The 20,977-nt window shown below is 45.4% G+C and overlaps 3 protein-coding genes and 1 long non-coding RNA gene across 12 annotated transcripts in view; 2 read left to right on the forward strand and 2 right to left on the reverse strand.

Annotated features, from left to right (window-relative positions):
* Positions 1-1,870, forward strand: part of LOC149352686 (protein FAN-like) — a 77,302-nt gene extending 75,432 nt beyond the window's left edge. For all 5 annotated transcript variants that reach the window (XR_016290836.1, XM_089581908.1, XM_089581907.1 and 2 more), the window contains one exon: positions 1,535-1,870. Coding sequence is in view for 4 of the 5 variants with exons in the window: in XM_089581907.1 (XP_089438033.1) it covers positions 1,535-1,632 (98 nt within the window). In the remaining variant the exon portion in view is untranslated. The remainder of the gene's footprint in view (positions 1-1,534) is intronic.
* LOC149352687 (transcription and mRNA export factor ENY2-like) lies at positions 1,743-14,165 on the reverse strand. 2 transcript variants are annotated; one of them, XM_089581914.1, is made up of 5 exons: positions 13,870-14,165; positions 13,427-13,507; positions 11,303-11,373; positions 9,721-9,795; positions 1,743-2,496 (listed from the first exon to the last, which is right to left on the reverse strand). In XM_089581914.1, the coding sequence occupies exons 1-5, from the start codon at positions 13,923-13,925 to the stop codon at positions 2,414-2,416; spliced, it is 366 nt and encodes a 121-aa protein (XP_089438040.1). In that variant the 5' UTR covers positions 13,926-14,165; the 3' UTR covers positions 1,743-2,413. The 2 variants fall into 2 exon arrangements, with proteins under 2 accessions (XP_089438040.1, XP_089438041.1); XM_089581915.1 differs by lacking the exon at positions 13,870-14,165 and adding an exon at positions 13,626-13,783.
* On the forward strand, positions 13,922-16,600 carry LOC149352688 (uncharacterized). Its single transcript, XR_016290837.1, has 3 exons — positions 13,922-14,121; positions 14,538-14,591; positions 15,845-16,600. It is a non-coding gene; the product is annotated as an uncharacterized LOC149352688 (long non-coding RNA).
* RabX6 (RAS oncogene family member RabX6) lies at positions 16,427-19,359 on the reverse strand. 4 transcript variants are annotated; one of them, XM_089581913.1, is made up of 3 exons: positions 19,310-19,359; positions 18,522-18,717; positions 16,427-17,863 (listed from the first exon to the last, which is right to left on the reverse strand). In XM_089581913.1, exons 2-3 carry the CDS (start codon positions 18,699-18,701, stop codon positions 17,429-17,431), a joined length of 615 nt encoding a protein of 204 aa, XP_089438039.1. In that variant the 5' UTR covers positions 18,702-18,717; positions 19,310-19,359; the 3' UTR covers positions 16,427-17,428. The 4 variants fall into 4 exon arrangements, with proteins under 4 accessions (XP_089438039.1, XP_089438036.1, XP_089438037.1 ...); XM_089581910.1 differs by having other exon boundaries at positions 19,108-19,347; XM_089581911.1 differs by having other exon boundaries at positions 19,091-19,339.
* Between the last annotated feature and the right edge of the window lie 1,618 nt (positions 19,360-20,977).

Below are 20,977 nucleotides of genomic sequence, written 5' to 3' on the forward strand. Positions count from 1 at the left end.
ACCATGGTTTGCCACCTAACCAAATCAAAGCAAATAACCATGGAGGAAGGAAAAAAATTCGGGAGAGGCAGTTACGTCAAATTTTTTGAAGCCAGACATGAAGGCTCTCTCCCCCCCTTCTTGGCCGCCGTCTCGGCACTCTTGCGCATGTGCAGCAGACGGCACCGCTGCACTCAGCGTTACTATTGGCTGCACCGTCGTCCAGACTCCCAGTAGTCCTTGTAAAAGCACGTGATTTCTGGCGCACTTTTTGCCGTGCAGCTCGGATAGCAAGGGCCTCTCCCGAGGTTTCTTTCCTCCATGCAAATAACTTAAGTCAATCTATGTAGTACAACCAACACATACCTCCAAAATTTATCATAAAATACGACTTCTGAACTGCGGCCTCCATATTGTTAAAGCTAGTATGGTTTCATAGTTTAAAGGATTACTCCACAGGTGAGCTGCTGGAACAGCTACATGCTTTCATTTGCAGGTTTTGCGCAGTTTCCAGTGGAAATTTGGGAGTGCACTTCTCTTTAGCTTGCTACAATGCTAATTCTAAGCTTTCTACAATGTAAGCAAGAGGCTGTTCAAATTACAATTTCACTTGCCATTCATTTTCATAAGCAAGGTGTGCACTTGCTCCTTTAGTGGTGCTGCAAGGCCTGCAATGTCTACAGGGTGACCAAAACGTACTGTAACAAAAATAAACAACCATAACTTTACAATGCACAAATGAAATGAGGCGTGCTTTTCGCACATTCAATTCTTCACAGCAGCTCATGTTTAAATTTCAAAGTGTTCACTTTGTGCATCGGTGCAGGCTCCTATACGTTTCTCGAAATTCTTCACAGAGTAGCTGCAATGCCTTCTAGAGTGATCTTGCTCCAGACCTTCTTAAGAGTATGGTTCAGCGATTTTTTGGATTTGTGCTTGAAAGAGCATGCTCTTTTCTCCACTATTCCCTAAACAAGTCCTCCTGCCTCCTGTCTTCTTGAATAGGTTTAAGACACGATGGACTAGCACTTCAGAAATTTGAGCATCTCTGGAATTAGCACTCTCTGCCTCTGGCGCCTGGCGATGGTGTAAAGTAGTTCTTCATAGACCATTTTTTTTTTTTTCCCCAGCAATACCACACCAACAGCCATGAAAATAGCAGTTGTATATGAAAAAAAGCAGAAGGAAAATAGAACAACATTGTAACTCTGAAATGTGAGCAAAATCAAGTAAATTATAATTCAGAGGGTGTTACAAGAAGGTGCCACTTTCTTTTTGCATGTAAAAGCATGCACTCTTCAGCTTACGCTGTCATTGTCTGCAGCCAAGAACAAATTAACAGCAGATATATCTAAATACACTGAAGGAACATCGCTAGCCCTTTATAGCTGCCATTCATATGTATTGAGTGTTCCTAACATGTATTCAAAAATAGGCAGAGTTGTCCTTATATCAGAATTAGCTGAAGCATAAAATTTGCTGACATTTTCAAACCTGTCCCAAGCATTGTGAGGCTGGCAGTTGCAGTGCATTAAGCGTCGTGTTTTGGTTACAGGGCCAGTGACTTGCATTCACGTGTGCGAGGATGGAAGCCTTATTGCAACAGGCGGAAGTGATGGTAAAGTGGTGGTGTGGCAATCAGCGGAACTCTGACACTTCTCTTCAGCTGTTGCTGTTTTTACATTTCAGACACAGGTGGAAAAATTTGCTCTAAACTGCATTCCATGGATTCAAGGAATGTGTAAATTTTTGGGAAGAGAAGCTCATGGAAAGAGTGTTCCATTTATTGCTGTACAGTCAACGATGTCTTGATAATATACTATACACATATTTTTTCCACTGTTTGGTTTTCATATTTGAACACACAATAAAACTGAGTTTATTACTACGATTCCAAACATGCATTAATTAAAGGTACCATGGCTGATCTGATGAAAACTGCATGGAGCACAATTAAGCACACTTTGATGGTATTATCTTGAGCTGCATCATGATCTATTAGGAAGTTCTTGATCTGGACAATGTCTTGATAATATACTATACACATTTTTTCCACTGTTCGGTTTTCATATTTGAACACACAACAAAACTGAGTTTATTACTATAATTGCAAAACTCCAAACATGCATTAATTAAAGGTACCATGGCTGATCTGATGAAAACTGCGTGAAGCACAATTAAGCACACTTTGATGGTATTGTCTTGAGCTGCATCATGATCTATTGGGAAGTTCTTGATCTGGACAATGTCTTGATGATACACTATACACATATTTTTTCCACTGTTTGGTTTTCATATTTGAACACACAACAAAACTGAGTTTATTACTGTAACTGCAAAACTCCAAACATGCATTAAAGGTACCATGGCTGATCTGATGAAAACTGCATGAAGCACAATTAAGCACACTTTGATGGTATTGTCTTGAGCTGCATCATTTGCCACTTGCTTGCTGATCAATTAGGAAGTTCTTGATCTGGTGAAGAAGTTCACGCTTGATGACGTCTGGCACGGTAGCTGCAAGGGAAGGAAATTCCCCAATGAACGAAGCCTTAAAAACAGTATGGCACTTGCTGAAACAAATGTCCCTTAGAAAGCATATTATTAACACTGAGCTGCATGTTTTCTAATAAAGTTCAACATAAAGCATGCATAACCCTTTGCAGTCCTTAGTCATACACCACACTAAACTGAATAACAGCCATTTCAGCCATGCTAGGTGGCATCCGCCAGTAAGTGCTTTCACTTCTAGCCAACCCCTGTAATGTCTTCTCACAAAGGGACACCGAGGACCAATTTTTGTTCGTAGCAGCTCTATGTTTATGTTCACCCAATAGCAAAAGACATAGGTATTTATAGACCTTTCCAATAAGAGCTCCTGGGACGATGCCATATAGCTCACCAGTTGTGTGCACCTGGCACTAGCATGGTGGAAGCGGCAGCGGAACTGGTTAACAAAAGTTCCGAGAGGAGGCGTTGCTACATTTCCCGATGGAAAGGTCTACCGGTGAGGAAATCGCACTAAAAATTTTCCCGCCACTCGATTCAAGCGCACGATGCCTACACCGAAAGGAACTCTGTAATCACAGTTTTGAAGTGAAGTGGTTAGTGGTGTAGCCTAGCCTTCGGCATTCGCGCCAAAAAATCTGTATAAGTGTACTGCAGTTGATAAGCTGTCTTAAGCGAAAAGAACATCTTTGTCATTAGAATGTGGCTATCTGTTCATACAGGCCAACTTCAACATGTCCTCAGTGTCCCTATAAAGGCTTTTCCCATGTAAACCCGTCGTCAAAAGTTTATGGAAGGCAACTCTGTGAAAGACCAGTGCGTGCTTGTTGCCGATACACATCACTTTTCTGAACAGCAAGTCGAATTTAACTTTCTTTTGACTTGGAGTGCTATAAATATTCAGAATGAAAAGACTGCGTTGGGTCTTTTTGGCCGGAATAAGTTCGACAAGGACGTGCTCTATGTGGCAGATGCCCGTGTCATGCTCAATGCCCGTAATGTTCCTTCTAACAAATGTGGTAACATTAGGTTTGTCGCCTGTGGCGTTAAAAGCTTGATAACCAATTAATTTTGACGCGCCTCCAGTCTCCTGGAGGGCGATAACCTCTGGGTGGACCTTCAGAGACTCAAGGAGCTGCTGGAGGATCGGCCTTCTCCGCCGATACCCCCGGCAGTTCCACTGCCACAGCGAGTAGTTGTAATTCTTTGTGTATATGGCCATGTTGAATTTGCTGAATGGTATTTTCCACAGTTTGCTGCCATATATTAATGGCTAAGAGCTCATTCCTGTGGCATTGTGTTACGTCTGTGAGTCCCTGTATTGCGGAGAGAATTGACTGAATTTGGTTTTGCATGTTAGTTTGCAATGCCTGAAATTGCGCCTGCATTTTGGCATCCAGGGCCTGAATCTGGGTCTGAATGTTGGTCTCCAGTTTATGGCAGACTTCCTCCAGCGTAAGTTCGGGTTGTGCGGCCTCTAACGATTTTCTCTTGCTGGGTGGTGGTAGGGATTTCTCCACCACCATCGTACTAGGTGACTTCAATGCCCACCACCCTGCGTGGGGCTACCCGCAGCCCTGTACGAAGGGGAGAGAGCTATGGCTAGACATACAGCAAATGGGCTTCACCCTGCTCACGGATCCTCTCACCCCTACAAGAATGGGTAACACCGTGTGCGCTGACACGTCCCCAGACCTCACCCTGGTGAAGAATGCGGGTACAGCTAATTGGTCCAACTCCTTGCTAAACCTAGGCAGGGACCATTACATACTTGTCACGGAAACTGACGTTGGCCCTGCCAAGTGCGAAACGCACTCCCCGCATATTATCGAATGGGACACTTTCCGCAACGCTCGTAACCAGGACGGGAGAAAGGCAGAAATCACAAGCATAGAACAATGGGCGGAGGAACTCCGCAGGGATGCTAAGAATGTTACTAAAATGCTCGACGACAATGCGGAACTTGAAGTACTAGACAGCTGCCTTCTTCATATGTGGGAGGCCAAAGCTAGTATGGAAAAGCGATTAAAGAGACAAAAGTGGAATCGCAATCTCAGAAGACGCCTTGCGCGCACAACAAAGAGATTGAGGCATATGCACTTAGCCTCTGCGATCAGAACTGGGAAACAATGTGTGACCAGCTTGAGGGCAATATCGGCCTTGCCAAAACATGGAACCTCTTTCGGCACCTCCTCGACCCAGAAGGGAGTAAATTAACACAGCGACAAAATTTACAGAAATTAGGTTATAAATCTGAAAGTTCGGAGCAGGAACTCCTCGATGCAATTCGTTGTCGATATATAGGCTCCGCCACCAAAAGTTCCTTACCGCGCTATGAGGGTAAATCCAACAGCAAACTAGACGCCCCTGTTCACAAATTCGAGGTTCGAGCAGAAATACTAAAACTGAAAACCAAATCAGCCTCCGGACCCAATGGTGTAACCAATAAAATGCTTAGAAACCTAGATGACAAATCTATAACAGCGCTGACCAATTTCATGCAAGAATGCTGGGAGAAGGGTGACATTCCCAAACAGTGGAAAACCGCTGAGGTAATTTTCACACCTAAGCAGGGTTCGTAGCAGTTTTAGTGGAAAAAATTCAAGGGTTTTCAAGGACTTTAAAGGCCCTGGCATAGCAATTTCAAGGACCCAAAGCAATGTTTAGTAGCTTGGACAGAAAATAAATTTCACAACAAAATCATTCATTTTATTGACAAAGAAAAAAATAGGCATACACTGCCTTGAAACACACATTAATAAACACATAAACTGCCTTGAAGTGCACGCTGGTTAAGATTAACAAGAATGCACAACAACAAGAAGTTTTTCAGCGATTGCACAATAAATTGCTTGAACCTCCTGAATCTTTTTTTTTTTTGCAGTTTTTCTAAGACTGTTTGATTTCAGAATATATGTGATGTCATTAGCCGCCTCAGCTTTTACGACATAACTGTCTGCAGCTGCCAACAAGTCTGCAACAGTTTTTGTAGCGCGAGCTACACTGGCCGTGGATGAGCAGTTTCGCGTGAGCGTGGATGAGCCAAGATGCGCATTCGCGAGGAGCTAGTGACAACACAGCTGTGCAACTGGTGCGCCGGAGCCGACAAGGAGGAGAGGATGATGAGGAACGACAGCCAGGCTACAGCCATGGAGAAGAAAAGCAAAGCCGCTGCTGAGCAGCGCAGAAGAGCGGAAAAGTTGAATTCGCTGGATCCCGAGGTGGTTGGCTGGCAGCACGGAGATAGAAGGCTTTTAGGAGGCGCAACTCCAGGCCCCCGCGGCCGGCGCGGGCGGCCAGAAAACGTCACAGTGGAGGAGAGGAAGGGAGGTCGGTTTCCGTGGCGCGCGGTAGATGGCGCTCACACGCGGTGCCCGCTGTGCCTGCTTGGGCAGCGCGAGGCACCACGCTGCGCGGTGCATGGCGTGGTTTCGGGACGGTTCTATCTCCGTGGGGACGGAGATAGAACCCCCCTCCCCCCCCCCCCCCCCCCCCACCTCACTCCCTGCAGAGGAGCTCCGCCAAATCTTTTAGCAGCTTCGGACACAAACTGGCGGAAGACAAGAAACCAAGAAAAAATAAAAAAAATAAGGAATACACTGTAACACGTAACACCCTCGAAACAGCGAGTGGGGTCGTGTGTTCTAGTCTCCAGAAACTGTGTGACCGGCGTGGTAAGAGTGCTCACGCTCGAGTCCTGGTCTATAGATCTCCGTGGACCCGGTACGTCTTACTGCCTCGTTATAGCATACGATGGGACGTAAGTGCTTTGTTCCTAACTGCAATAGCGGATACAAGTCCTGCAAAGAAAGTGTCATCTCCTTCAAGGCTCCCAGTGACCAGCAGCGATGTGTATCCAACGAATTTCTTTCACGACCGTCAAGTAAAAAAGGGCAGCCATCGCGCGCGGCACTGCCCACCAATAGGCGGAAGAGCGCCAAGCCGCAGGAAACATCAACGGTTAGAATTCGAATGTCGATTGCCTCCCGTACTATGAAACCACGTTTTACCGCGTGATAACTCAGGGCAGCATGACATTATTGTGAAGAAAATGTTGGCCGCGCAAATGCTCTCCCGCGGAAGCACTGAAATGCGCGCGACGGCGCGAGCGCGCGTCGTCCTCGGCAACCTGACGAGGGCGGCATCCGGCGGCGGTCGAAGGAAGCAGACAGCGCCTGTGACTCTCCGCGGTCGTGGGAGAGAGAGGCGAGTTTCGCCTCCTAAATGCTTCTATCTCCGTGGCTGGCAGTTAGCGGTTAACCAGAGGAGGAACGAACAGGCTAAGGCCAGGCGCGCAGCGGAGACGCCAGAGTAACGAGAGGAACACTTATCAAAGCGGCGTCGCCAGGAGGCTGAGCGGCGTGCTGCACAATCAGGGCATGGTCTGGGCTAGAGAGCGGACACAAGCAATACACGCGACATTGGATTGACTTGGATTAGGACTTGCCAGATGTGGCCAGACGTTCACTCGAATCCGCTAAGCCTAGTCCAGCGCAAAATTCAAGGACTTTCCAGCACCTTTACAAGATTCATGGGTTTTCAAGGCCTATATCCCTCACATCTTGCGTTGGAAAACTGATGGAACATGCGATACAAACGCGACTAAATTTCATGGAAGACGACGACTTATACACCCATTCAATGATAGGTTTTAGATTGCATTTGTCCATGCAAGATGTCATGATACAGCTCAAACATGACATATTACACACTAAGTCGCTCGATGCGAAAGTAATAGTGGGACTTGACCTCACTAAAGCTTTCGATAATGTAAAAGACGAGGCGATACTAGAAAACCTGGCTCTTTTAAACGTCGGGGAACACACATACAACTACATTGCCAATTTCCTTTCGGAACCCCGCAGGGTTCGGTACTTTCCCCTCTTCTCTTCAACGTGGCCATGATACGGCTCCCGAAGAGGCTGGAGGGGATAGATGGCTTGAATTTCTGCATGTATGCAGACGACATCACCAAGTGGATGACCCATGGACACGACGCGCACATCGAACGTACGCTACAGAAGGCCATAAAGAGGTCGAAAACTATGTCAGCCGTAGGGGCTTGCAATGCTCGCCGCAGAAGTCTGAACTTTTTTTTTATCGACCTCTGCATCAAAGACAAACTAGAACCATCCCCAACATCAAATTACAAACGCAAGGGGTGGAGATTCCTCATGTTGAAAAAAATCAGAATTTTAGGCATGATTATACAAAGCAACGGGTATAACGGTGATGCAATAACTAAGATGGAAAACTGCGCACAACAAACGATGAGACTCATACAGCAGATTGCCAACAGGAGACACGGCATGAAAGAGCAGAATCTCCTACGGCTGGTACAGGCGTTTGTAGTTAGCCGTATCTCGTATGCTGCCCCCTTCCTGGATCTTAAAGTTTCAGAAAAGGAAAATATAAATGGAATTATCAGGCGGTGCACGAAACAAGCTCTAGGACTGCCCATCCGTACATCCACTCACCGCCTCCTAGAGCTAGGCATGCATAATACCCTGGAAGAAATTACGGAAGCAGTGAGAACATCCCAAATCAAACGCATAGCCGGGACTACAACCGGCAGGTCCATTCTAGAAAAACTCCATCTGAGCCGAGATAACAGAACAACCGCCAAAGTTGACATGCTCGGAGAAATTCGGGACAATATAGTTGTACCCCTATTACCCAGGAATATGCATCCTATTCATCACTCAGTGCGCCGGGCCAAGCGGGCAGAGGCGCTAGAGAAACACTTCCGCTCCTACAAAGACGAGGACGTGGTCTACGTGGATGCCGCTGAGTATGATAAGAAAACGATGACCGTCGCGGTCGTCAATAATAAACAACTCCTCAAAATAAGTGCCTCCATACTCTCGGGTAACCCAGAGACTGCACAGGAAGCTGCGATAGCACTGGCTTGTGTAGGCACAAAAGCGAGGTACTACATCATCAGTGACTCCAAAGTCGCCATACTAAATTTCAGCAGGGGCCGGGTCTCCCCTCTAACGAATACAATTCTAAGCCGTCATGTAATAGACCGGAACATTACACTAGTCTGGACACCAGCACATGCATCCCTGCCTGGTAATGAGACGGCCCACGAGTTCGCCCGAGGCTTTTCCTTCCGGGCAGACCCGAGCGAGGTGGTCTTTACAGACAGGGATTGCATGGTGACATACAGAGAAATTACACAGCACTATCGTTTGCAACGAGCTAGACTTCCTCCAGCGGATGGATCCTTGTCCAGATACCAAGCCATCAAATGGCGCCGGTTACAAACTTACACCTTGCCAAACCCGGCCCTCTGGAGTCTTATGTACCCAGGGCAATTTTCAGACAAATGCGCAAACTGCGAACTTAGGGCCACCTTGGACCACACACTATGGGAATGTCCTCATGCCCCCCGGGAAGGACGAGGTATAAACACGAAAGACCAATGGGAGACCTTACTACTGAGCTCCGACCCGGCGACTCAGCTACAACTCGTCCGACTGGCCGAAGCCGCCGCCAAGAGCCAAGACCTTTCGGCCGTCGTCTAGGCGGGTGGCCCTCTGGCTACCCTCTGTCTGTTGGACATTAAGAGTTTTCCTATCCTATCTATCTATCTATCTGTGAAAGAAATTGTATTTCTTTGCATCCGAAGCGCACTGCTTGACATTTAATGGTGCACATATATTTCTTTGGATGAGTGGGAAGATGGCAGCAAGAATAATTTTTCTCTCTAATAATTATGGCCTTCCATCAACTTTTTGCTGCGGGTGTACATTCACACCTGTAGGCTGGTAAGCTTCACAATGCATGGCAATTTACCGCCAAGTTTAAATGTAAGAAGCTGATCCAATGAAAATAAACGTGACAGAAGAAAGACTGTTTTGCTGCAAGACGTGTGCCTAACACCCTTCCTTCCACCTGGCCGAATGCCTTGACATTTTTTAAGGAGTAAACCAATGAATAGATCCAGGGGCTTGGCACAAGTAAGTTTTTCACTAAATGTTTGTAAGCAGCAGCGTCTGCCGCACCTTGGAATTCGCAAAATGGTTCCAAGCATAAAGTGAGCACAACCGTACATCTGCGAAGGATCAAATAAGTGCACCAAAACAAACAAGCAAGTTCTTCGTGTTTTTTTTTTTTTTGCATTTCCCAAAACAGTAGTCCTGTGGTAAAAGCCACAATTTCACTTCTAAAATATGCACTTATCAGATTCTGCAACCAAGCGCAAAACCAATTTTTTTAGGCACTTACCTCGTGCCCTCGGTGTCACTGCTACTATAAGGTCATCAACTGATACGTTTTCAACACCTTTTTCTTTAATGATTTCTGCAAGAAAGAATTCAGAAATAGTCTTACACAAAGTGCCTCAAAATTACAGGTATGAATGGAAATTAAGCATCAGCAATGAAACAGAACTGATTAGCAACTTGCAATACAGAAACACGTACAGCTAGCTTTCAGCACATTTTTGCATTAACTAGAACTATAGTAGCGCAGATATTCAGGAAATGCAAGGGCAGCAGGTGACGACTAGGCTCCAAAGGTATGTATGCACCACTGTACAACCTTTGGGTAATGCACTTTGTGGAAAGGGAAAGCAGCACAATGACACATACACACTGTCTGTCAAAACTGCTCAGAACATAGGGCTTGCAAGTTCTGCATGCATGAGTCTGTCTATCCAGAACAACTTTTACAAGCCATTTAGCTCATTAGCCTTAAAAAGTATCTCTGAACTTGTGCTCAAGGCAACTGCCCATCCTAAAGACCTTACCAAGTGCACAAAAACTTTTGTTAAAAGGCCAAAATACCAGACTCTCATCCCAGCAGCACACCTACGAAGTAAACGACTTTGTGCTATGTCCTATAGTTCATATTTAGGCAAAATAACTACGGAGTAGAAAATTATTACCTTTAATATGCGGAGTTTGTACCTTCACCTCATTGAAATGCAACACTACTACAGAAGCCACAGCAAAGTGGCGTCAGCAAATCAGGTGCTCAATTATGAATTCTGTTCTCAACACTGTCTTTTAACTGGTTTGTGCCAGTAACCTCAGTAACAATCAATAATTAGCCTTTCTATAGTTGGATACAACTAGAGGACAAAGCAACAAACAACCCTCAAAAGAGGCTCTTCAGCCAATGGTGTTGACAGTTTGTCGGGACATCAAGGTTAATCCCTTAGCGTGACATTGCAGGTGGCTGGGATTTAACCGCAATGTCATGACAATAGGTCAACACCACAGGCAGGCGGGCTGGGCCTCTTTTGAGGAGCATTTGCTGCTTCGTTAAGTTGTATCTGACTATAGTGTGCAAACAGTTTCACGCACTCTGCCCTTAATGTGCCAACACCAGCTGTAGCTACCACTATGCTCCAACATCTTACTGAGAATGCACAAGTTTTTTTTCTCAGACCACACTGTACTGCTAGCACACAAAGGTTCTTCAAGCTGGTATCAAATGCTGACAAAAATAATTCACCAAATTATAGGCACAGCACGATTGCAATTCCTTTCAAGACTTTTTTTTTTCAGTCTGTGCAAAATGTTTGGATCCGTAACTGGTAGCTAATAACAAATGTATGTAAGCATGGCACCAGCATTAATCTAAAATTACAAGGAGTAAGTGTGGTTTTTCATGACATTGTCATCACAACAGTAACTTTATACATGCCAAAGCACCTATAGGCCACAATCTGCAAGAAATTCAAATAAATAGCGTTATGTTCGCTTATAATACCTGTACAGAGACATTTTTCTCATTGAACCAGCAACCTCTAACCGCTTACAAAACTTTTTCTAGTCCTTGGTAAACACTTCACTGTACCAACCTTTGCAGTACGCTTTCAGTTGGTCCTTCCATCCACATTCGATTAACCTTGTACGCAGTAACTCTTTTAGTCTAGAAAAAAAGAAAAACAGACATACTAGTAAATTTATGCAAGACTGCAAGGACATCTAGACATTTAGGAGCTAGCACTTCAGGCAGAGGCATTTTGTAGATGCACTTCCTACCAGAGTTAGAAAAAAAAAACGTTGCTGAACTCCATTTTTTGAAGCAATGCAACAGAGCCGAAGGCGACTATCAAAAGAAGCTAAGAGGCATGAAAACGTACATTCACAACAGTGTATGATCAAGCAACAGTGCAGTGCTGCCACAGGAACATGGCTAGCACATGTAAATTACGCTGCCACAAGCTTAGCTGCCTACAGGTGCAAAGAAAATAACGGTGCATACGCTGCCGTTGAAATGCAACCACATAACAGAAGGGTCGCGGTGTCCTCATGCACGACCGTACCACCAAGAGTGCAGTAGATTCACATCCCACGCCTAAAAAAATCTCTGCCTCTCACGTAACCGAGAGTAGAGTAAGCATGAAATGCAGGGCGATGCAGAAGCGTACGTGGACACGACGAGATGCAGGCCTGACAAGAATGTATACTTGTCCACTGACCCCGGGGAACCAGTTATGCGCACTTCCTTTCCTTAAAATTATCGCAGAGCGTAAAACGTTGTCAACGCCAACGCCAATGAACACAATGAACGCCGAGGGCCTATGTCTTCAGCGCCGCGTTTTCGGCACAAATTTGCCAATGCCTGCAGCCCACATCTCTTTCTCACCACCCCACGTACCTATAAGCGCGATTCAGGCGTCCACTGACCCAGGGAGCAAGGTATGTGCACTTCCTTTCCTCAAATGGCCGCCGCGGTGACTCAGTGGTTATGGTGCTCGGCTGCTGTCCCGAAAGACGCGGGTTCTCTTTCTCTAAGCGGCCTTCTCTCAAAGCCCCTAACAGATCACATATGACAACGAAGTGTATTGTGGCATGTATGTGCTTTTTGCACGCGTTATTAGAAATCGGAAATTATGATTCCGTGCATTATAAATTGCACAGCTCGACTGATATCTTGATAAACATTGAGAAGACACTGGCAGCAGTATTTTTTGTGACTCGTTTGGAGAGCAACCGGCGCTTGTATGCCGGTCCCGTAGGAGGGCTTAGAGAGTTTCGTTAAATCTCGTTAAGTCCCGTACGGTGTCCGGGTGTTCTCGTTTCAGGGCCCGGATGAGTGGAATTCAGTGCCCGGATGAGTGAATTTCAGTGCCCGGATGATGGCTCTCGATCTCGGCGTGACGTCACCACACTGCCGACAACGGAAGCTAAAAGCATTTCATGCTTAAAACAGCCAATAGGCAAAATGTGTGAGCGTAGAGAACTGCTGCGTGCTCCGTCTGTGTCCGTGCATTCATGAATCAAAACGGCCAGTGCACACAGCGCGGCATCCCTGGCGCACAACAGAGTGTTCAACAGCACATACTTTAATGACGGAAGCTCACTATAATGCACTGCAACACTGCTCCGGCATGCATTTCCACCAGGGCATTTTACACAAGTCAGGCCACAGGTTCAACAGCTGCTTGCTTAAGTGTGAACTGCTGACGCTAGTACCAACTTCACGGCCATGAAGGCACAAACTGCACGTTTCTTTGCAAAAGGCAAAAGAAAACGGCTTCCGCTGCAGGCGTGCGGCGAAGGAACCCGCCATAAGTATCCTTCTGAGGCAGTTTTACTCTTGTTCCTCTGCGCAATTTTTTAAGCGCCACATGTAGAAAAACAGACAAACCTTAGGGTGAAACTCTTCGACGGATTCTCCACACCGGCGACAGATCCCTCGACGGGAATGCTCTCGCTTGATAGTACCATGGCAGCACAAATAGGTTGCGGCAAGAACACGCACCAGCTCACAAAAATGCTGCTCTGGGCAGAAACCGACGCAAGTGTTCCATGTGCAAGCACACGACATTCGAATCGGGCTGTGGCGCACGAGCTCGCTCGAAGCTTTGCTGGGCAGAAGCCGACGCAAGCGTTCCGCGTGCAAGCACGCGCCATTCGCCAGCCTTCACGAATACGGAACAGCAGCACAAGCGCGCACACAGAGCAGTAGAACTTACCGATCCCGCTCTCCGCTCTCGATCAGTTTCTGGTTTAGGGAGGCTTTCATTTGATACACTTTCTGCTGACGTTCAAGAGGTCTGAAACACAAAGGTTGGGAAGAGCAATCATGGTAGTAGTACAAGCGCTGCGGATGCAAACTATGCGGATTGTCATGAGCTGCTCCTAATTGTGCGACGCGCGAAGCTTCGCACTTACTCGCTCATAGCCTTTACACAAGCTATGTATGCACGTGACGAATGTCGAAGCACAATTTTTCCAAAATATGTGCGGCAAATGCAGCCGCGCGAGCCGGAATTAAATGCTCGCAAAGCTCTACGGCACTACAATATCCCATGTTTCCGTGTATTGTCGTATTCTTATACGGTCCGTCGTATTAGCATATATTCGAGCGCCTCTTATACTTTTATTATAGAAAAAGACAGATGCTCATTATACTCACCCAACAAGTTCTCGTTTAGCGGCTGGCGGCAGCCGCTGCGCAAAGTTGAATACCATACTGCCTGCACACCGTGAACAGTCAGCGGCTGAAACCTTGCCTTTGTCGCCCGGTGCGAGTTCAGCGCTTGCAGGTTGCTGCCAGCAGTGGTCTTCAGGCCGTGCGTATGTGGAGGTAGCCTGCGGCTAGTTAGGTCTCAGCAGAGAAGACAGCGTTCTACACTAGCAGCAAGCTGCGGACATGTTGAAATTTATTGTGAGTATCGCGTGACACCGCAGTGTTGGGTGACCAAGGCTGGCACAATGTGCGCTTGCATGCATATACAGCGTCGCGTTACGACCTTGAAATGTGTAGTTTCTTCAGTGCATTGTGGACACCTGGAATGTAGTCGCCTAATTTTGTTTTTTTGCATGCTTAAGCAGAAAGCTTTGGTAATTGTTCGCTTTCTGCATTAAGGAGAGACCTATGGTACGATATTTTTGCTCTTGCTTAGCGGTGACTATTGTTTTTGCAGACGCTTATATATTAGTGTTTTTCTGTACACTTCAATAATGTAACGTTTTGGTTTTAGTATAGAAAGTTTTAAAATGCGCATTATTGTGTGATTCGGCTATTGTGCGTTGGTGCGGCTTACAGTCGCAGTCATATGATCCGAGTGGTATGTTTTACAGGTTTCCTTCGGCGCTGGAGTCTACGCGGGCGTGTATATATCCCAGAACTATCAGGTGTGCGTTCACACACTATAAGAGATGGGGTGGCCGAGTTCAGCAAGCAGTTCTTTATTCTATAATGGTTTCAGCTGTACAGTGTTGTATGTTGTTGCCTGCTTTATTGGACCATGAGAGATTTTGGCCACAAAGTGTCATTTTAGCAGTTACCCTTGGCAGCCAGCAAGTATTAGTGAACTGACTGATTAATTCGGCACATATGTAGCATCATGTTTGTGAATACGACGGAAAACCGCGCGTGGACACCGGACACGGAAGAGACGCACGCATCCACGCGACGTTTTTCGTCATGTTTGTAGTTCACATTTTGCGACTGCGAAACTGTTGTAAACTGTTCTAATGTGCCAACTTTATTCAGAGCCTTTTGCAGTTCAAGAATATGGCATGATATTAATGGCATCAGTACTTTTGGTTCGCCCTGAAGTTAAAAAAAAAAAAATGTCGCACATAGTGAAGCTAGCCAATGAAAGCCTTTCATTAATGTAATAACAAAGCCCTTGAAGGGCCAGTGCTGTGGTTTTCCGAACGTTTTGAGTTGACGGTCGCACACATTTCTTAAAGTCTGTTGTTTCCGGCACAACAAAATTTTTCAAAACGCCCAGTGGGACCATTTTAAAACAGCAAACCAACACTCAGTTTGTGGACTGGGACGTGCTTCGCGTGATGCAACGATAACGTCACAAACATTGCTAGAAAAACACCCGTTCGCGCGTTGAATTCCTGAAGTAGTCAACGATAACTCATTCATTATTACAGCGCAAAGACGGCACAGAACAAGAAGGGGACAAGAAGCGCTGTTGTGTCCCCTTCTTGTTCTGTGCCGTCTTTGCGCTGTAATAATGAATGTAGGTAACCAACTCGCCCAAAATGTTGTATTATGGAACGATAACTCCTTTCATGAAATGCCCATGACGACCTAATACAAGCCTCAAAATTTTGTCAAGTGGGTACTCGCATGGGGGCAGCATTTGTGACGCTGTAAATCGTGCAGCGTCACCAGTAGAATTCACCAGAACTGAGGCTACAGAAAAGGCAAATTTTTGAAAATAATTTGCGCCGGAATGAAATGTCACATGGCTGCCGAACATAAGTTTCATTTGAATGTGGTAACTGTGTAAAACCCCCAGGACTGCCATTTAATGAGGCTATCATTGCTGTGCTATCATTGCTGTGCTATCATTGCTGTGCTATCATTGCTGTGCTATCATTTCTGTGCTATCATTTCTGTGCTATCATTGCTTTAATTTCAGGTGCCACGTGTGGACGAGCCGCAGGAGCTCTGGCGAAAGATAAAAGACTTTGCTGACCAGTACAGGAAGTCTCCTCCTGGTGTTTAGCATTCTAAATCAGTAGTTTCAAGTTCCGTCTTGATGTGCTTGCACAAAGTGCATTCTGTGCATTTGCCTTTTGCACTGTTCTGTTTGTTGTGCTGAGTGGGCAATCGTACTGGGTTTGTTATTTTGACATGGCAGCAAGAACATGCGAACAAGCAAGGCAGTAGCAAGCAGTTTCTGTAAGTGCAGCCAACTGCCTATGCTAAAGCCATGTTTAGGAAGAACTGTGCATTTTTAGCATGCCTATTGTATGTACCAAGCAGTACACTTTTCTACTGCAGAGGTAGATACCAGGAAGCTTTGTCATGCATTTTTCATTGCATGCTTTAATGTGGGATGTTTTTGCTTTTGAGCTTCGAGGTTATGCTGGTCTTCTTGCACTGTAGAAACACCATTGTGTGCTAAGACAGCTTGGGCAGTGTAGAACAGTTGTTTGTGTTCAAAAATGTATTTTTTGTAACAAAAAGGCGAAGAAGAGACGCTTTATAACAACTTGGCTATTGTCATGAGCACTTTATTAGCAAAATCTGAAATTGAGACCCAACAGTAAACTGTACACTGCACAGGGTGCCATGAAGGCTTCCTGTTTCACATGATGCACGTTCTGTTGAATGTCTGATACGAAACTACACGGTATGTACATAGCACAACTGTAATAAAAGCTTACGACAATTGGTTTTGTAAAGTTGTCTCTTTAACTAGTACAGCATTTCACTGACAATGCGGGAAAACAATGCATGATACCATCTCAAAACATGGCGCATTTACAATGCCCACAATGTAGTGTTTGGCACTTTGCTCCCGCTGCCCAGTTCACAGAAACAGGCATGCCATCTTCAAATGGCTAAGCAACATTTCTCTAAGCTTCCTTGTGCACATAAAATGAGCTTGCTAAGAAAAAATGGAAATTGTTGCAAAGAAACTTGGGCCAACTGCTATGAAAATACCAAAAAATATATGATACATGTTCCGTACTTAATCATGGCACTGCAATCCAACAAAACCTTTTCAAGGTGCTTGTGTGACATCAGTTCAGCATTTACATGATTCTATTACACGACCACACCATCTACTTTAGCCTGCAGAGGAACTGTAAAACAACGTGCCCCTAACACAAAATGCTTTTCACAGGCATGTTAGCGAGGTCACACAAAAATGCCTCAGGATCACATAACTGAGATTACCAAAACTGTGCTGTTCAAAATTCACAATGCAAAAATTCTTCAAGAAAGCAATCTAGAACACAATTTGTGCAAAGGTGAGAATAACCTTACTATAAAAATGCTCCTAAACTGTATATCACATAGCAAATTCATGCTATATAAAAAAAACACAGGTAGTCATACCACTAGCAGGCACAAAACTTTCAAACCATTGTTGATAAGTAAAATGAGAAAAGCTTAAAAACCAGCAGTTGTCTAGCTGCCACGAAAACTGACTACCCTCAACTTGCTGCTGCCATTTTCACATCTTCACTCCAGTTGTGCTGATCCTTCATGCCTAGCAACTACATGATTCCTGCGTTTCTTCTGGTTGGGTGACCTTGAACGAGTCTTTGGCCACATCATCCAAATCTTTCACTCTACATGACATAACCAGCTGCCGTGCAATGTCGGTGAACATCTCCTCAATGCCTTGGCCTGTTTTACAAGAAGTGCGATAAACCCCGCTAATGAGGTTGTGGCACTGCTCACAAAAGGCTTCTATGTCTGTTTCCGAAACATAGATGCGGCCCACGAGGTCGACTTTGTTTCCACAGAGAAAGATCTTGGCATTCTCGGCATAGCTTACAATGTCAAGCAGGTGCTGTGACAAGATGTTGAATGAGTCAGGATTGTCCAGGCTAAACACCAGCACAGCTGCCTCAGCAAACTTGTAGTAGCTGGACGTGACGGATGCCACACGCTCCATGCCCCCTGTGTCCCAGAGCTGCAGCTACAGTCATTCACAAATTAGAAACAGCACTGTTGGTCCTGGATGTCGGGAGTGGGCACATGCAGCGATGGAAAGTTGCCTACTTTTGTCAACATGTTCGCAATACCTCTGCTGTATGCTGGGCTTGGAACCTTGAGCTGATAGAATTTTTTTCGGGCAGCAGCCGCAAGTCAATTATATGTTTTCCGAGACAACTCTCACTCAGAGAAAACATTAACAGCACTGCTATGAACTGCAAATACTTTTGCACGAGAAATTTACCTCCGAATTTATTTACAGCACATAAAGGAGCATGCTATGCTGTCAGGCAATATTTTAGGGCAGCTAACAGGCACTCATAGCAGTATATGAAGAACAAGGAACAAAACACACATGATGATGTCGCACAGTGAAAAAGTTTTCATTCCTTACTATAGATTGTCTTTCTACACAATACAGGGTAACACATTACTACACTGCACATCTGATCGCGTAAATAATTCGACAGCTCTGCTAAGAACTTCAGACGTGACGTCCTTCACTCAACTGAGAGGGGACTGCAGTACACTCAGCTGGGAGACGGGCTTCACTACAGGCAAGATTGCTGTCGGGTCTTCTAATGAAGTGGTGAATAAGAGGACAAAAATTTAGTCGGTAATTCATGTGGTTTAAAGCTTACCTTGAGGTCCCGTCCTGCAACTTTATAGACTTTATCAAAATGGTCTAACCCAAGCGTGGAGCTTCGATCGTTGCTTGCCACAAAAGTGTTGGTCGTGAACCTGCGGAACAGGGAGCTTTTTCCGACGCCATACTCCCCACACAGAATCACCTTCTGTTCAGGCAGTTTTGTTGATGCCATTGCTGAGAATGAAGACCTGCAAGCAATATTACATTTCGGTTATGAAAGGTATACGCTACAGAGTAATATATGAACGGTGGCGAATATAGTTCGAAAGTGCTAACAAAGATAAGTTACATTACAAGTGCTCGCTCAAAAACAACCTACCCGCATCCTCTCGAGAAACTACGACAATTTTTAGCGGAGGAGAACAAAAAGAAACGGGAAATGTGGTCCGCCTGATGTCTCAATAGAGTGAGGCCACGAGGGCGGTCTGTAATGCACGACCAACCGCCCTGTAGACGCTTACTCTCGCATGTGTTTCAGATTAGTTCGCGATTCAACGTTAAATCCGTGTGAAAATAATAAGCGTTGCTACTGCAATATGGGGGCTATAATCATATACTCACAAAAAACGCCTCCTTACGTAGTGTTTTGTTCAGCGGTGCGTTTGGACGACCATGAGACAAATGAGGTAAAACTTTGATATTTCAAAACGGGGAAAAGAAACGCAGCAGAGAACATAAAAGCGGAGATGCGAAATCAGTTACTCCTAATTATCAATATAACGCAATTAGGACAAATGATTCGGCAAGGTAACATTTTTCTGTTCAACGCGTTGAACGCACCACTACGGCGACACTGCGCTTCCCCGTGCCATAATCCTGTGTGCTGGCGCCATCCCTGGCGGGTGACAAAAGCAGCGCCACAACTTTTTGAGCGCGGAATTCAATTTTTGTTTGACAACAAAACTGATGAGTTGGAATGGGCATTACTCTTTCTAACGGCCTTGCGATCAGACAGCTGTGGTTTCGTTTGAAGAATTCGCCTGTTGGCGGTCCCTGCTTCATAACTTCAGTTCCATCAGCTCACTACCCTAACAATGAGTGCAGTCTGCGTGTAAACAAGGCAAGCATTTAAGATGATACCCTGCGTAGACTATTTCATCATGTCCGATCTCTAGAGCCTCTTCCCCTTCACTCTTACCCTGCATTTCTTAAATGCGATTTCATGATCGCACTCTCAGATTTGCAAAGCGGTCCTCCTCAGGCTGTGTTCCGTAGAATAACGCACGCTTTTGAAACCAAGCGCACTTTTGGTGCATCCTCGTGCCGTACTAATAAATGCGATTCCATAGCGTGAAATATTTGATTTTCAGTGCTTTAATACACAGCGTGAAGAGGTGATATTTAGTTCATGAGCTACTAGGGAACGAGTATGGTCCTGAAAAAGGGTGTAACTTGCGTTCTATAATTACGAAAGCAGAAGAAAAAAGGTATACCACGTTTGTCCGATAAGGCCACTCTATTGCCAGACTGTGTTCGCTTGACTCGCAGGAGTTTCTCATATGCTCACAGAAAGTTCTCAGTGCAGTTGTACAAACGCTTAATAGTTCGCATCGGCTATCCGCTTGCACAGCGTGGGCGGAGACAAAGAAAACAGACATGAAAAAAGACAAAGGAGTCTGACACTGACCTGCAGTAAGTCGTCGCTCCCGGTCTGAACACGCGTTTCGTTATGCTTCGCCGTAAGCTCCCAACTGAGATGAATTCTCGTTGCGGACAATGAACAGGTAAACACCTGCGCCGTGAACGCTAACAGTAAGCACAGTGCCGTGAATTGCATACTAAATTTACGGCATGTATAATCACTTCCACCAGAAGCTTGGATATAAATTTCGTTGTCTATGTATGCTCCCAGTAGTCAGTGCATCTGATGAAAATGGCGCGACAGTGAGGCAGCTTTGCCAAAGAAAGCGGGACGCGAATGTAGTGCGACTGCTAGCCAACGTTCAACGGCACCTCTTGCCCTATTTTGTGAGAACTGTTTCGCAAAGAATAGGAGAAACAATATTTCACATTTTTTACTCCCTGAGTCTGACGACGTGTGTGTGTGTTTTCCAGTGACAACACTTACGTCCAGCGGACATCCATACGATGTCTTGATAGGACATGTGGATATTTATAGCAGATCCCGAAATCATCTGGAGACTTTCCCTACACATCACTCTGGTCACGGTTTTTGTCTTTCACGGAGGTCCATGGCATGTCCTTTGGGATCAACAGGGAGCCAGATAGGGATGTGAAGGCCATGTTTCATTTCGCTCTTTTGCGGGTATTTAAAGTGCTAAAAATTTGAATGTCCAACCTTTCTCCAACATCAAGTAGCGTTCCAGCGCAAACAATGAACACTAAGAAGAAAAAACATGACAGCGTGCGTCCTGTGCTTTCTTGCCAGTCTTTGTTGCTTGCACTAACCGTATGTCACTGACCGCGGCGCACTGTACATGTGTTGAT

Source organism: Amblyomma mixtum, chromosome 3 (assembly GCF_055824585.1).
Source record: "Amblyomma mixtum isolate Tamu chromosome 3, ASM5582458v1, whole genome shotgun sequence".
NCBI classification, from domain to species: Eukaryota; Metazoa; Arthropoda; class Arachnida; order Ixodida; family Ixodidae; genus Amblyomma; species Amblyomma mixtum.